The sequence below is a fragment of the Oncorhynchus gorbuscha genome, linkage group LG10 (assembly GCF_021184085.1).
Source record: "Oncorhynchus gorbuscha isolate QuinsamMale2020 ecotype Even-year linkage group LG10, OgorEven_v1.0, whole genome shotgun sequence".
Taxonomy (NCBI): Eukaryota; Metazoa; Chordata; class Actinopteri; order Salmoniformes; family Salmonidae; genus Oncorhynchus; species Oncorhynchus gorbuscha.
The window spans coordinates 29,296,745-29,311,693 of NC_060182.1; the positions used below are offsets into that span (position 1 = coordinate 29,296,745).

At 41.4% G+C, this 14,949-nt stretch overlaps 1 protein-coding gene across 2 annotated transcripts in view; it reads right to left on the bottom strand.

The window, feature by feature from the left end:
- Positions 1-14,949, bottom strand: part of nphp4 (nephronophthisis 4) — a 218,076-nt gene that overhangs the window by 172,299 nt on the left and 30,828 nt on the right. For both annotated transcript variants that reach the window (XM_046365548.1, XM_046365547.1), the window contains exon 3: positions 2,338-2,507. In XM_046365548.1, the coding sequence (XP_046221504.1) occupies positions 2,338-2,507 (170 nt within the window). The remainder of the gene's footprint in view (positions 1-2,337; positions 2,508-14,949) is intronic.

A 14,949-nucleotide genomic window follows, 5' to 3' on the forward strand; every position in this document is an offset into this window, starting at 1 on the left:
TCTACAATGTAGAAAATAGTAAAAATAAAGAAAACCCCTTGAATAAGTAGTTGTTTCCAAACTTTTGACTGGTGCTCGAAATAGGAGTTGTACACATAAAAGGTCAAATACACTGCATTTTCAACAGTCCGTAATAATCTAATGAATTCAGGACTTGTGAAGTTATACCTAGGCTATAACTATAAGCCTTCCACAACCATAAAGACCCACCAATAATTTAATTATTTTATCAAAATAGTTTAACCTGATTTATTTGCAATAATCAATTATCTGGTTTTCAAGTTTGTCTATGAAAATGCCCTTTTTTGTTAAATGTAACTAGAACCATGCATAATGCACATTCACTAATAATGACTAACTTCTTGTCGTAGGCATTAGACTACAGAAAATGAACACAGGTCTCACCAACAATCTCTGAAGTCCACGTGCTAGTGATTAGCCAGCTTCAAGTTTAGCCAAAGCCCAACTTGGATCTATTTGCTAGCTAACAAGGATGAACAGTTGATTTGTTATGAACACACCCTTCTGTCGGTCTCCAACTGTTTGAACAGCATGTTGGCCTGTCCACTTTGTTCAGATGTTGAAATCAAGTGGTCTACCTTATTTCTCAGAATGAGAACGAGTTGCCAATTCCTTATATAATTGTGTCTTATGCTTATTGCACATTTATACATAACAGACTAGACAGCTAGTCTGACAGCCTGGCTAAAATGCTGCTCGCGGTATGTGGTAACCCCAATGCCGTGTGCGACAAACTGAGCATTCATTTTACAGAATCAATGTACATTGATACTCCTGTTTTGTTGGTGACTGCTCTGTGCACAATTTGAGTAGTTGAGACATAAAAAGGGTATCATTAGAAAAGGTAATTTCTCTTTTACAGTAAAATAATGTCTCAATGTGTTTCAGTGTCCATATGACCAATTCTGTTGAATCAAACCTCAAATGCAAATAGCAAGCAGAAACCGCTTGTCAAGGAGGTAGATGGGATCTCTCAACTTTGTTGGCCTGAGGGGCTTGGTGTCTGTGTAACTCAGAGGAAGAGGCAAAGCAAAGAGTGAGCTAAAATCTGTCCAAAATAAGGCCAATGCGTTTCTATTGGGTTATTTTGGACCTAAGCTTGTTGACTGCCTTTCCGCCTTTGGGACAACTCCCATTGTTAGGGCGGAGACGTGCATCTTGTCATTATATAAAGATCTCTGTTGTAAATGGGAAGGTGCATAGAGGACCGAAAGAGACGAATGAGACCAAAAATACAACATGAGAACAAGCAGACAACCACTCATGAAAAAGAAAATAACAAAACCTTGATTCTTATTAAAACATACATTTAGAAGGAATTAAATATATCGCTCAGCCCTACTCAGAGCCCCCAAATACTCTCGGTGTCACGAATCCCGCTTCCTGAGTCTGTGTTTGCCTGTGTTTCTGTCCTGGAGTGTGTTTCCGGTGTCCTGGAACGCACCCTGTCTGGTTGCCGGGCGAATTAGCTTGTTGGGAGATCGATGTTCACCCGCACCTGTATCCCATCAGTAATCTGCACACCTGTCCTGATCATCACCTCTCCCCTTCAAAAGCTCTGACCTGACATCCATTCCCTGCCGGATCGTTAGCCATGAACATTACTCACCCGGATTATTTACCCCATTCCCGCCTGGTCGGAGGAGGATTCCGCTACCCCATTGGATCCACCTATTTACTCCCATCAACTCACCACCGCTGCCCGCTACGCCACCTGGATATATCTACCCATTCACATTCACTTGTAAATAAATACTTACCTTCTTCCTACTCTCCTTGTCCTGGTCTGCTTCTGGGTTCGATTTTGAAAGAACGTGACACTCGGCACGTGACACTGATATAAATGCCACCCTTCAGAGCCTATGCTCCTCCTCCATAGGAAAACCAATGGCTGGCCCAATGCTGTTGATGCAAATTTACTGTGAAACTCCCTAAGGCTAATAGAGGTAGAAGTATACAATAATAATACACTTATTATACCTGTCGGTTTTAAGTGTTACACAACATTAAATAGACCTATTTCCTACAAGGAAAAGTACACTGGATTTTTTTCTTCCCTCAATGACAGAAGGGGTCTTGATTCAGTATCAATCAATTCAGGAATCAAATATTTTTCTATTGTTGAATTCACATTTAAATTCATCTTCCTTCGTGTGCTAAATTGATGGTGAATTGACCTCAACCCTGTAGTGGTCCAGACAACAGACTAACTACAAGTTGATAATCTCCCATGATAATCCTTCACATGGCTCTTGATGGAAAAATTCGGAGACTGTAATTAAGGTGTGTGTTGTGTATCAGGACATAGATAATCACCTTCGGTCCCCCTCGGTGGCCTGAGGTTCTGTCATGCTGGAGAAGAGGTGCAGGATGGCAAAGCCACACCCCAGTGCATGCTGGGAGCCGTCTGCCCTGGGCTGTAACACCACCAGCTCCACCACGGCCACCACGCTTGGCAGACGCAGAGAGGTGTGGAGGTACACCACCTTCAATGGAACACACACAGGACAAGACATGATTGAATGAGTGAGTGAGTGCCAAGATCAGTAGTATTGAGGTTAAACAGTGGGATACGCAAAGAAAACAGACGGGCACAATTTATCATGAACTACTACAATACAAGGTAAAAGAAAAGTGAGCTAGTACAGAGCGATAAATGCCTTTTGAGGACAGTTCGGTTAAAAAAATATATAATATATCACGGTTTTTGATTTAGTTTCCATAAAATAAAATGCACAATTAAAACAAATAATAAAAGTCCCATGATGGTATTATCCATAATTTATTATATAATTTCAGTTGTGTATATTAGATTCGCTTTATTCGCTGACTATTTCATTCCAAGTCATCATCTCATCTCTGTAAAGCTGCTGCCTATGCTGCCTATTTTAGTAGTTCTTCAAAATAAATAAGGTATATTTTTGACTGCTAAAAACAAACGATCAATCGCTTCGAGCATGCATTTTCAGGTAGATACCTCAAAGCAACTGCTCTCTATCCCTCTCGATCGTGCATTCTTCCATCTCCCTCTCCGTGTCTGCCCCACACTAAACTAACGTAGCAGGCGTAATAGAAACACATAGACCAGACAAGTAGGCCCGCAATGGATTATGGTCATTGTAATTAATTACCTCGGTTTCTGCGCTAAACTACTTTGCTGGTGACACTGTCTGATTTATTTAGAATTCAAGGCACACTTAACCAGCAAGGCTACCACAGCATTCTGCAACGATACGCCATCCCATCTGGTTTGTTATTTAGAATTCAAGGCACACTTAACCAGCAAGGCTACCACAGCATTCTGCAACGATACGCCATCCCATCTGGTTTGTTATTTAGAATTCAAGGCACACTTAACCTGCAAGGCTACCACAGCATTCTGCAACGATACGCCATCCCATCTGGTTTGTTATTTAGAATTCAAGGCACACTTAACCAGCAAGGCTACCACAGCATTCTGCAACGATACGCCATCCCGTCTGGTTTGTTTGGGATGAGTTGGACCACAGAGTGAAGGAAAAGCAGCCAACAAGTGCTCAGCATATGTGGGAACTCCATCAAGACTGTTGGAAAAGCATTCTAGGTGAAGCTGGTTGAGAGAATGCCATGAGTGTGTAAAGCTATCATCAAGACAGGTGGCTAGCTTGAATAATCTAAAATATATTTTTTATTTGTTTGACACTTTTTTGGTTACCACATGTGTTATTTCATAGTTTTGATGTCTTCACTATTTTTCTACAATGTAGAAAATAGTAAAGAAAAACCCTTGAATGAGTAGGTGTGGCCAAACATTTGACTGGTACTCTATGTTGAATATTGGCCTGTTGGAATAATATATGTAATAATAATAATAATATATGCCATTTAGCAGACGCTTTTATCCAAAGCGACTTACAGTCATGTGTGCATACATTCTACGTACGGGTGGTCCCGGGAATCGAACCCACTACCCTGGCGTTACAAGCGCCATGCTCTACCAACTGAGCTACAGAAGGACGGAAGGTACAACTCCCTACTACAATTGCACAGTTCTGTCTTGATCTGATTTATTTCTAGAGAAAGCGTTGGTGTTCATCTCAAAGTTAACTGAATGACTGACACATTGAGATACAGATTAACTACATATTACATTCAGGTACTTATGATAAATGTAGGTATTATTGCACTTGATGTGAAGGAACAGAAACATACACATTCAAAGAGAAAGAGCCGTGGGTGTGAAGAATATGGATGAAGTGGGTGAAGAAGATATCAGAAAATCACACCTTTATTTTCAAGCAAAGAGGTAGCCAAAGTCCTCACATTCATTTTGATAATTACAAGTATTTTCAATAGCTTAATGCAGTTAGTATGGGGTGATTCTTTCTCATGAAAACATGTGTTCTTTTATATTTGTCCTTTTTGGTGAAATTCTCTCTGGGTATGCCAGTGTAGTCTGTATCCAGATATTTCCCTGGTTTGTAAATGAGAGCCAAACAGACACCCGGGGTTGCAGAGATCCTATCTCATTGGGGGGAGGAGAGGATCAACTATAGCATCCTAATAAAGAAGGACTTTCACAGGTACACCCCCTGGTAAGACAGGGGCTTTTTGGAAATCCTCACTTAACTTCAAAATAGTGGATTTGGCTATTTCAGCCACACCCATTGCTGACAGGTGTATAAAATCGAGTGCACAGCCATGCATTCTCCAAAGACAAACATTGACAGTAGACTTTCAACATGGCACAGTAATAGGATGCCACCTTTTAATCAAGTCAATTTTTCAAATTTCTGAACTACTAGAGCTGCCCCGGTCAACTGTCAGTGTTGTTATTGTGACGTGGAAACATCTAGGAGCAACAACGGCTCGGCCGTGAAGTGGTAGGGCACACAAGCTCACAGAGCAGGACCGGCGAGTGCTGAAGCGCTTAGTGCGTAAAAATCGTCTGTCCTCAGTTGCAACACTCACTACAGAGGTTCAAACTGCATCTGGAAGCAATGTCAGTACAAGAACAGAGCTTCATGAAATGGGTTTCCATGGCCAAGCAGCTGCTTACAAGTCTAAGATCACAAAGCTCAGTGTTCTATGGAGTGATGAATCAGGCTTCATAATCTGGCGGTCCGACGGACGAATCTGGGTTTGGCGGATGCCAGGAGGACACTACCTGCCCGAATGCATAGTGCCAACTCTAAAGTTTGGTGGAGGAGCCCCCTTAGTTTGTGTGAAGGGACATCTTAACGCTACAGCATAAAATTACAGCATAAAATTCTAGACAATTCTGTGCTTCCACCTTTGTGACAACAGTTTGGGAAAGGCCCTTTCAGCCTAGTGGTTAAAGCGTTGGGCCAGTAACTGAAAGGTTGCTGGATCAAATCCCCGAGCTGACAAGGTAAAAATCTGTCGTTCTGCCCCTGAACAAGGCAGTTAACCCACTGTTCCCTGGGCACCGAAGACGTGGATGTCGATTAAGGCAGCCACCCGCACATCTCTGATTGAGGGGTTGGGTTAAATGTGGAAGACACGTTTCATTTGAAGGCATTCAGTTGTACAAATGACTAGGTATCCCCCTTTCCTCTTTCAGCATGACAATGCCCCGTGCACAAAGCAAAGTCCATTCAGAAATGGTTGGTCTAGATCAGTGTGGAAGAACTTGACTGGCCTGCACAGAGCCCTGACCTCAACCCCATCAATACAGTTGGGATGAATTGGAACGCAGACTGCAAGCCAGGCCTAATCGCTCAATATCAGTGCCTGGCCTCAATAATGCTTGAGGCTGAATGGAAGCAAGTCCCTGCAGCAATGTTCCAACATCTAGTGGAAAGCCTTCCCAGAAGAGTGGAGGCTGTTACAGCAGCAAAGGGGGGACCAACTCCATATTAATGCCCATGATTTTGGAATGAGCAGGTGTCCAAATACTTTGGTCATATATTGTATTTCCCAAAAGAGCATTGCTAGCCTATGCCTTCATAACAAATTAGACTAGGAGAATAATAATATAGGTACAAATAACCATCTTCGATGCCACACACAGCCTACAGTCTATATTTGCATTGCTTTAAATGTACAGCATGAGAGTTAAGCATGGTAAATTAGCCAACACACTATGATCTATTGGTCCCGTAAGCCTGTTTGTTTCTAACATCCAGAACAGGAAAAAATGTAATTGAGTGAAAGACGACAAGAGGTAAGCAAGCTTTAAATACAGAGGCAATTTCTGATGACCCCCCTTGCCTGTTCATTTTTACTCTGTCGGCTGCTCCGAGTAGGCGGAGATGTATTCAAATTTTAAACCACAGGGGCATCGCATTTTACCCACATCAATCTTTTATCTTCGCCATTTAGTGCACAACATGTTTTAACTCAAAATCACCTCCTGGATGTTTTTTAAATGCAGCTGCATAAAAATGGAGAGAAGTGAGAGGTAAAAAAAAAAAAGGAAAGAGAGAAAGAGGTTGGCTTGTCAGCCAGGCCTTTGCTATTCGGAGGATAGCATCAAGTACATTGTGCCTCGCAGTTTAAAGATCTCGACTTGGTACATGATTCATCATTAACACATTATGCACTTGACCTTGTCAAGAACAATTCAATGATCCAGAAAATGATGGCTGACAAAGTCTTAGAATTCTGCATGGCTGACTCTGAATGTATTCCATTCTCTGAATGGACACACACATGGAAGAGTGTGTCCCTCCCCAAAGAATGTATTTAATTCAATATCCATATATTGAAAACTTTCCCTCTACTTGGTTTGAATAAACAGAGTTGTAGGAATCCATATTTTCTATAATGTTGACTCAAGTTTACTTCCCTGCGATAATACTGATTTGAATTGTGGTGGACATGGTTCAGAACATGGATTTCCAATTCAAAGACGGAGTCCTCCTTTGTCGAGAGCTTCTCTTTGATTCTCCTCCAAATTGATTCCCTTCCAATTCCTCTAAATTCAACTGCTCTTATTCAAATAGCCTTTCTCAATTTGCAGGGATTCCAATACCTGGAGGACAGAGTTTAACAAGCTAAGGCAAACTCTAACATGATTGAGATCTTAAACAAAAGAAGGGTATCAACGGGTGCCATGTGACTTTGACCCCTTCAAACAAAAAGGCACAGTTTTCCAATCCCAACGTCATCATTCGTCAGAATATTCTTCACTATACATCTATAGGCTATTATTGTGAGGGGCAGGACACACACCCACCATCAAATAGCAGATATTGACACTTGAATTACATTCTAATTGACTTCAGTGAAACTTCAAATCACCAACCATAGAATTAGAATACTAGACTGGACATGAACCTTCTTATGATGGAATAAAGGTCAGACATTTTGTTCAGGGAGTTGGTCAACCATGGTTTGCCAGTGCTGTGGTAAGATAGTGTAAAACTAGATGGTAACTTTACATTAATTAAGTTGTGGTGCATGATTTAGCTCTTTTAAAGCAAAGCAATTACATTTAGTCAAAGTTAAATGTAAAATAATTGTTCTGATTACTTTGAAAAACTAATATATCAACCTTATTACTGTAGGGCAGTTAATTCATCAGAAATAACTACACTCTGACTACTACACTTTTGAACACCTGCTAGAATACCACAGTATATGACAACTGTAGTGATAGAGCACAGAAGACAACTGAGGCATTGTTGAAGTTTTAAATAATTAAAACACAATTTCACAACATATTTTGACATAGGTGGGGAGGGGGCGGGGGGCGGTCGCTCTCAAAAATCACACTTTTAAAAATTCTAATTATGCAACCGAGGACAGACTATTTTTACTCCTTACGCGCTTCAGCACTCGGCGGTCCCATTCTGTGAGCTTGTGTGGCCTATCACTTCGTGGCTGAGCCGCTGTTGCTCCTGGATGTTTCTACTTCCACATTTGCCGAACTGACTTGTTGGAAAGGTGGCATCCTATGACGGTGCCATGTTGAAAGTTTGTCTATGGAGATTGAAGGGGTGTCCACATACACTACATAGCCAAAGGTATATTTTCCATAACCCAAAATATTGTACTTTTCTGGTTGTGTACAAAACTGAATGTAAAAGACGCAAAAACGAAACTTCATAACAGGAAGCATAGAACAGATCATAGTGCACATAGAACAGATCTACCGCTTCTTAAACTTGCTTCAATGAGAATTACAGATCTATTGAACTGTGAATTTGGTTGGGTTGCACAAAAAGTTACATATTGCAGTTTTTTTAATTAAATAAAGATTGGTCCACAACAATGCTTAAACCACGTCAGGAGACCACTTTTAAGGTCTGGGGGGGAATTTTTTTTTTGGATTTATGAGTGTAGTGATCTTTTAAATGAAGTGCAACAATGTTCCTGTAGTGCTCATGTGGTTGCAGAGTTACCAAAACAATTTTCCAAATTTGATGCAATTTATAATGAAATCATTCTGCCAAGTAGGCATAGGCTACTTTTGTAGGTTTTTGGGAAAGCAGGAAAAAAAAGGACATTTTGATTTAAAACAGTGTAAAAGTAGCATGCTAAAAAATAACTAGATGGTAACGTTACATAAAGTAAAGTTGTTGAATTCAGAAAGTATTCAGACCCCTTCAATTTTCCCAATTTGTTATATTATAACCTTATTCTAAAATGGATTAAATAAAGCATTTTCCCCATCAAAAATATTGGGGGGAAAAACACACAAAAAAACAACACAAATAACTTATTTACATAAGAATTCAGACACTTTGATTGTCAGTAGAGCTCCGAATAAGGATTGTGGCAAGGCACAGATCTGAGGATGGTACCAAAACATCGCAGCATTGAAGGTTCCCAAGAACACAGTGGCCTCCAACATGATTAAATGGAAGAGGTTTGGAACCACCAAGACTTTTCCTAGAGCTGGCCACCCGGCCAAACTGAACAAACAGGGGAGAAGGCCCTTGGTCTGGAAGGTGACCAAGAACCTGATGGTCACTCTGACAGAGCTCCAGAGTTTTTCTGTGGAGATGGGAGAACCTTCCAAAAGGACAACCATCTCTGCAGCACTCCACCAATCAGGCCTTTATGGTAGAGTGGCCAGAGGGAAGCCTATCCACAGTAAAAAGGCACATGAGAGCCCACTTAGAGTTTGCTAAAAGGACTCTAAGACCATGAGAAACAAAATGATCTAGTCTGATGAAACCAATATGGAAATTTTTGGTATGAATGCCAAGCATCACGTCTGAAGGAAACCAAGCACCGCTAATCACCTGACCAATACCATCCCTACGGTGAAGCATGGTGGTGATAGCATCATGCTGTGGGGATGTTTTTCAGCGACAGGGACTGGGAGACTAGTCAGGAATGAGTAACAGATCAAAGGAGCAAAGTAAAGAGAGATCCTTGATGAAAACCTGCTCCATAGCGCTCAGGACCTCAGATTGGGGCCAAAGTTCACCTTCCAACAGGACAACAACCCTAAGCACACAGCCAAGACAACGCAAGAGTGGCTTTGGGGCAAGTCTCTGAATGTCCTTGAGTGACGCAGACAGAGACTAGACATGAACCCGATCTAACATCTCTGGAATGACCTGAAAATAGCTGTGCAGTCATCCCCATCCAACCTGACAGAGCTTGAGAGAATCTGCATATCAGAAGGAGAGAACCTCACCAAATCCAGGTGTGCCAAGCTTGTAGCATCATACCCAAGAAGACTCAAGGCTATAATCGCTACCAAAGGTGCTTCAACAAAGTACTGAGTAAACGGTTACAGTTGAAGTCGGAAGTTTACATACACCTTAGCCAAATACATTTAAACTTAGTTTTTCACAATTCCTGAAATTTAATCATAGTAACAATTCCCTGTCTTAGGTCAGTTAGGATCACCCTTCATTTTAAGAATGTGAAATGTCAGAAAAATAGTAGAGATTTATTTCAGCTTTTATTTCTTTCATCACATTCCCAGTGGGTCAGAAGTTTACATACACTCAATTCGCATTTGGTAGCATTGCTTTTCAATTGTTGAACTTGGGTCAAAGGTTGCGGGTAGCCTTCCACAAGCTTCCCACAATAAGTTGGGTGAATTCTGGCCCATTCCTCCTGACAGAGCTGGTGTAACTGAGTCAGGTTTGTAGGCCTCCTTGCTCGCACACGCTTTTTCAGATCTGCCCACAAATTCTCTATAGGATTGAGGTCAGGGCTTTGTCATGGCCACTCCAATACCTTGACTTTGTTGTCCTTAAGTCATTTTGCTAGAACTTTGGAAATATGCTTGGGGGCATTGTCCATTTGGAAGACCCATTTGCGACCAAGCTTTAACTTCCTGACCGATGTCTTGAGATGTTGCTTCAATATATCCACATAATGTTTCTGCCTCATGATGCTATCTATTTTGTGAAGTGCACCAGACCCTCCTGCAGCAAAGCACCCCCACAACATGTTGCTTCCATCCTCGTGCTTCACGGTTGGGATGGTGTTCTTCAGCTTGCAAGCCTCCCCCTTTTTCCTCCAAACATAACAATGGTCATTATGGCCAAGCAGTTCTATATTTGTTTCATCAGACCAGAGAAAATTTCTCCAAACAGTACGATATTTGTCTCCATGTGCAGTTGCAAACCGTAGTCTGGCTTTTTTATGGTGGTTTTGGAGCAGTGGCTTGTTCCTTGCTGAGCGGTCTTTCAAGTTATGTCTCGATATAGGACTCGTTTACTGTGGATATAGATACTTTTGCACCCGTTTCCTCCAGCATGTTCACATGGTCCTTTGCTGTTGTTCTGGGATTGATTTGCACTTTTTGCACCAAAGTACATTCATCTTTAGGAGGCAGAACGCATCTCCTTCCTGAGCGGTATGACGGCTGCGTGGTCCCATGGTGTTTATACTCGACTACTATTGTTTGTGCAGATGAAATTGGCACCTTCAGGCATTTGGAAATTGCTCCCAAGGATGAACCAGACCTCTGGAGGTCTACACATTTTTTTCTGTCTTAGCTGATTTCTTTTGATTTTCCCATGATGTCAAGCAAAGCGGCACTGGGTTTGATGGTAGGCCTTGAAATACATTCACAGGTACACCTACAATTGACTCAAAGTATGTCAATTAGCCTATCAGAAACTTCTAAAGCCATGACATAATTTTCTGGAATTTTCCAAGCTGTTTAAAGGCACAGTCAATTTAGTGTATGTAAACTTCTGATCAACAGGAATTGTGATACAGTGAATTCTAAGTGAAATAATCTGTCTGTAAACAACTGTTAGAAAAATTACTTGCGTCATGCACAAAGTAGATGTCCTTACCGACTTGCCAAAACGAGTTTGTTAACAAGAAATTTGTGGAGTGGTTGAAAAATTACTCCAACCTAAGTGTACGTAAACTTACGACTTCAACTGTATGTACATTTGATCGTTTTTTGTGTGTTTTTTTTACATTTTACATATTTCATTAAACTGTTGGCAGCCCCTCTCTCTGCACGCTGGAAAAGGGAATAAAGGACAGAGAGAAGGAGATGGTAACATGGTGATGAGATGTTCTGTAGCTAAAAGGTAAATATGTCAGCCTATTAATTATGAAAATATAAAAAATGCACTATTACTTGGCTATTCAAATAGAAATTCATTATAAATGTAGGACTTCCTCTGTAAGCTAACCTGCACAATCAATGAACCAACAGCATGGCCTAGGCCTACATGTTTTCTCGCAGACTCATGGATAGAACGTTTGGAGCATTGCATAAGCTAACCAGTCCCCCATTATGCAGAATAATACAGTCCACACAAAGGTGATTACTATAATTGTTTACATTTTGGAGTATAGGCTAGATCAATTACAGTACGTACCAAAAACATAGTTTAAAAAACAATTGTGTTCATAATATGGGGTAGACTATGCATTATATAATGGCACAGTCATTATTTGAAGTCGGGGGGGTTCAGGCATGTATGTAAGCTCTAATATGTGTATGGTTGATTTGAATGAATCATCACCTTAGAAATTTCTGTCCATTTCGTTTTGTTAGGCTTTGAAACAAACATCCAAAACGACCCTGTTTTCCTCTCATTTTCAACCTGTTGTTGAACTTCTTTCTTCGAATTGATCAATCACAGTAAGATCAGGTTTAAAGCATGATAATGTTTTGATGATAAGTGATAGATGTGATTTTTGATATCATTTGCATTAATATCAGAATGGTTAGAGGGACAATAGAGCCCTGAGTACCAGTCAATTAGCGACCTGATGGTCGTTAGTCAATTAGGTACAACCAATTTGAACAGACAACACAGAGTTACACATGGAGTAAACAATTAACAAGTCAATAACACAGTAGAAAAAAAGGGAGTCTATATACATTGTGTGCAAAAGGGATGAGGAGGTAGGCGAATAATTACAATTTTGCAGATTAACACTGGAGTGATAAATGAATCAGATGGTCATGTACAGGTAGAGATATTGGTGCGCAAAAGAGCAGAAAAGTAAATAAATAAAATGGGGATGAGGTAGGTAAAAATGGGTGGGCTATTTACCGATAGACTATGTACTGCTGCAGCGATCGGTTAGCTGCTCAGATAGCAGATGTTTGAAGTTGGTGAGGGAGATAAGTCTCCAACTTCAGCGATTTTTGCAATTCATTCCAGTCACAGGTAGCAGAGAACTGGAACGAAAGGCGGCCAAATGAGGTGTTGGCTTTAGGGATGATCAGTGAGATACACCTGCTGGAGCGCGTGCTATGGGTGGGTGTTGCCATCGTGACCAGTGAACTGAGATAAGGCGGAGCTTTACCTAGCATGGACTTGTAGATGACCTGGAGCCAGTGGGTCTGGCGACGAATATGTAGTGAGGGCCAGCCGACTAGAGCATACAGGTCGCAGTAGTGGGTGGTATAAGGTGCTTTAGTGACAAAACGGGTGGCACTGTTATAAACTGCATCCAGTTTGCTGAGTAGAGTGTTGGAAGCAATTTTGTAGATGACATCGCCGAAGTCGAGGATCGGTAGGATAGTCAGTTTTACTAGGGTAAGTTTGGCGGCGTGAGTGAAGGAGGGTTTGTTGCGGAATAGAAAGCCGACTCTTGATTTGATTTTCGATTGGAGATGTTTGATATGAGTCTGGAAGGAGAGTTTACAGTCTAGCCAGACACCTAGGTACTTATAGATGTCCACATATTCAAGGTCAGAACCATCCAGGGTGGTGATGCTAGTCAGGCGTGCGGGTGCAGGCAGCGAACGGTTGAAAAACATGCATTTGGTTTTACTAGCGTTTAAGAGCAGTTGGAGGCCACGGAAGGAGTGTTGTATGGCATTGAAGCTCGTTTGGAGGTTAGATAGCACAGTGTCCAAGGACGGGCCGGAAGTATATAGAATGGTGTCGTCTGCGTAGAGGTGGATCACCTAGGTATTTGTAGTCCACATATTCTAAGTCAGAACCGTCCAGAGTAGTGATGCTGGACGGGCGGGCAGGTGCAGGCAGTGATCGGTTGAAGAGCATGTATTTAAGAGCAGTTGGAGGCCACGGAAGGAGAGTTGTATATGGCAGTGAAGCTCGTCTGGAGGGTGTCCAAAAAAGGGTCAGAAGTATACAGAATGGTGTCATCTGCGTAGAGGTGGATCAGGGAATCGCCCGCAGCGAGAGTAACATCATTGATATATACAGAGAAAATAGTCGGCCCGAGAATTGAACCCTGTGGCAACCCCATAGAGACTGCCAGAGGACCGGACAGCATGCCCTCCGATTTGACACACTGAACTCTGTCTGCAAAGTAGTTGGTGAACCAGGCAAGGCAGTCATCAGACAAACCGAGGCTATTGAGTCTGCCGATAAGAATATGGTGATTGACAGAGTCGAAAGCCTTGGCAAGGTCGATGAAGACGGCTGCACAGTACTGTCTTTTATCGATGGCGGTTATGATATCGTTTAGTACCTTGAGCGTGGCTGAGGTGCACCCGTGACCGGCTCGGAACCAGATTGCACAGCGGAAAAGGTACGGTGGGATTCGAGATGGTCAGTGACCTGTTTGTTGACTTGGCTTTTGAAGACCTTAGATAGGCAGGGCAGGATGGATATAGGTCTGTAGCAGTTTGGGTCTGTGCATGACCAGAGAGCATAAAAGGAGATTACCGTGGAATTGTACTATGGTCATGACTCATACGGTCACCGCAACAGCCCTAACTAATTCCCAGTATTGTAAAACATCATCATTACACAATCAAATCAATGATGTATTCTACCTGTGTTATCAATGATAATACCACAAATTATTGTGAGTTAACTGATTAATATAATGTTTGATTTAAATGCTGTGCAGGAAGAATGATTTTCCTAATAATCGTGTTCACATGAGCACATTTGATGATCAGGCTACCTGATAGGACATTGAAAAATGAAACTCACAAGGCAGGTGCTGTTAAGCTCCCACAATGTAGTGTTTTGAAAAATAGTAACTATATTTCAACTCGTTTCCCCACAAGAACACCACTAAACCATTTTTAAGTTTAATCATATAGGTTAGAGCTAGATAAAAGCAAAATATTCCATGAGAGAGAGAGTCCAAATTTACACACCTGTGTGCAGGTTACATTTGAACTGTAAAAACGGCTACTAAATGTAATCCAACACTACATTGTGTGGCATACATCTGTGTGAGTGTGTGTCCATAAACTGTGAATAGAATACGATTAAGTGAGAATATTACAATTTCTAACGGAATCTATAAGATTAAGTGTATGTCAATCACTGTAAATCACAGCCTGTTGATTTACTTTCTGGCAATGTTTATGACATTTTAGCTGACTTACGAATGGTGAAAGCCACGAAAGATGTTCAGATTTAAGGGTTGGGTACCCAGGTGTGTGTGTATGTATGAGTGATGCTTGTTGGGGTACATTACTGTTAATTGCTACAGTGTGTAGTGTGAGGTGATATGTGATTATTCACTGAGGATATAGACCTACAGCAGATGTGCAAGGACAGAACATCCTTGCCGGTCATTAACTACTCCAACAAACAGTCTGGA